This window comes from Babylonia areolata, chromosome 16 (genome assembly GCF_041734735.1).
Source record: "Babylonia areolata isolate BAREFJ2019XMU chromosome 16, ASM4173473v1, whole genome shotgun sequence".
NCBI classification, from domain to species: domain Eukaryota; kingdom Metazoa; phylum Mollusca; class Gastropoda; order Neogastropoda; family Buccinidae; genus Babylonia; species Babylonia areolata.
This window is the reverse complement of record NC_134891.1, coordinates 9,007,429-9,009,928: the sequence shown is the minus strand read 5'-3', so window position 1 is coordinate 9,009,928 and position 2,500 is coordinate 9,007,429. Positions and strand designations below refer to the sequence as shown.

General features: G+C 43.1%; 1 protein-coding gene across 2 annotated transcripts in view; it reads right to left on the bottom strand.

Annotated features, from left to right (window-relative positions):
• The window catches only part of LOC143290869 (uncharacterized), a 205,189-nt gene that overhangs the window by 12,437 nt on the left and 190,252 nt on the right, over positions 1 to 2,500 (bottom strand). For both annotated transcript variants that reach the window (XM_076600408.1, XM_076600409.1), the window contains one exon: positions 465 to 756. In XM_076600408.1, the coding sequence (XP_076456523.1) occupies positions 465 to 756 (292 nt within the window). The remainder of the gene's footprint in view (positions 1 to 464; positions 757 to 2,500) is intronic.

Here is a 2,500-nt window from a genome sequence, read left to right as displayed (position 1 = left end):
AAACAAAAACGTGTTCACTGCTGATCTCATTCCCCATGTCAAATAAAACTGCAACCCCACCCCCTGTCTCTCTCTCTCTCTCTCTTTTCTTGTATTTTAAATTCTGCTATTCTGTTCACATTTATGAGTCTCCCTATCTGTCTGTCTCTCTTGAGATTCTCTCTCTCTTCTTTTCTCCACTGTGAGGAGCCCTATTATTATTATTACTGAGATAAACCAATAACCTTAAAACCACCACTCAATCAGTTCCATTATCAGTATTCTGAACCCCCCCCCCCCCCCCCACAACACCCCCCGACCCCCCACCTCCTCCTGGCCTGATCGTCCACGAACAACCTAATTCAGAATAATTCGTCTTGTCCTGTCTTGTCTTGTCTACGTCTCGATATAATCAGAGACGTTCTGATCTGACTTAAACCCCCCCCCCCCACCCCCACACCCCCCTCCTCCTCATCCCCCCTTACCTATTATCCTGCCCGATTATCTCCCCTGCTGCCTGGAGCTGCCTGCTGACCGCGGCGGCGGCGCCACCAGAGGGCGCGGCGGGTGAGGGGAAGTTGGCCGTCACGTGACCGAGACTGGGGCTGCCATTGGAGGGCGTGTTGCCGGTGGTGTAGGGCCCTGCAGGGGAGGTAAAGCTGCTGGCGGGGTGGGGGTGGTGGTGGGGGTGGTGGAGGGGGGAGGTGGAGGTGGAGGACAGCTTGGCCGCCAGCAGGTAGTTACCGTTGATGGTGGGGTGCAGGTCCTGGAGGTTGTCTTTGGCAACACAACACAACACGAGACAAAGGTGGCGATTACCATCACGATAATGACGATGATGATGACGATGATGATGACGATGATGATGACGATGACAATGATGACGATGATGACGACGATGATGACGATGACGATGATGATGACGATGATGACGATGATGATGACGATGATGATGATGATAGCAGCAATGTGCTGAGCTAGCATGCAGTTTCCCGATGGGAAGACCCATCTTACCTTAGCAACAACAGAAATCAATACGTGGGATGATGAGGACGAGTAAGCTGCTTTGGCAACACAACGAGACAAGGGGGCGATTACCATCACGATGATGACGATGATGATGACGATGATGATGACGATGATGATGACGATGATGATGATGATGATGATGATGACGATGATGATGACGATGATGATGACGATGATGATGATGATGATGACGATGATGATGACGATGATGATGATGACGATGATGACGACGATGATGACGATGCTGATGACGATGCTGATGACGATGATGACGATGCTGATGACGATGACGATGATGACGACGATGCTGATGACGATGATGATGACGATGATGATGATGATGACGATGATGATGATGATGACGATGATGACGACGATGATGATGACAGCAGCAATGTGCTGAGCTAGCATGCAGTTTCCCGATATAAATACCATTATTATTATTTTCTAATTTCATATATATATATATTTTTATACAAAGACTAAACCTGTAATTATAAAAAAAGAGTCGTTTTCTAAATGCAGAACATGAACTCTCTTAAAAGACTTTAACCTGTTTCTAAACGGACAACATGAAGGAGAACCATAACTATACACACAGCAGCCGTTCTCGTGGCAGTCAACATAATAATAATAATGGATACTTATATAGCAAACTATCCAGAAATCTGCTCTAGGTGCTTTACAAAAACGCTTTTGTTAACATAAAGCATTATATTTGTTACATACACACACCAAAATGTGACTACACACACACACACACACACACACACACACACACACACACACACACACTACATACATACATTTTAACATACATGTGTATCTAACAGCTATCCTAACACATACGCACACATAGGCAGGCACAAATTTACATAAACACACGCACACACAATACACATTCATATACATGTATGTAGTTATGTACACATACATATGTATACACACATAGTCAAGCACAGCTAACGCAAAGGAAGTGGACCTGCCACAATTGAACTTATTGCTGAGAGGAAAAAGGTGAGTTTTGAGACGAGATTTAAAAGATGCGAGGGAATCAGAATGACGGAGGTTATCAGGGAGCTTGTTCCACATCGGTAAAACCACAACAGGCTCCATAACACAACCAATGTTTCCGACAGCTCACTTGTTTTCAATACCAATCAAGCATTCGTCGTTAAAAAACAACAACAACGACAAACAACAAATAAACAACAACAAAAAAGCCATGTTTTCTCGTGCTGGCAAAACACCAGTATGCCATAAATATAAAGATAAATAAATAAATAAATAATATATGACGTAATAATACTGAGGCCACACAACTAAATATCTAGTCTATCGCTCATTGAAGCAAATAAAACCAAACTTATATAAGCATAGTTTTCTGTGTAATTCGAACTAGCCATTCTATAAAAAAACACACAAAAAACACAACAACACCAACAAATATAAATCAAAAGAAAGAGCACTAACAACAAACAAAAACAATATT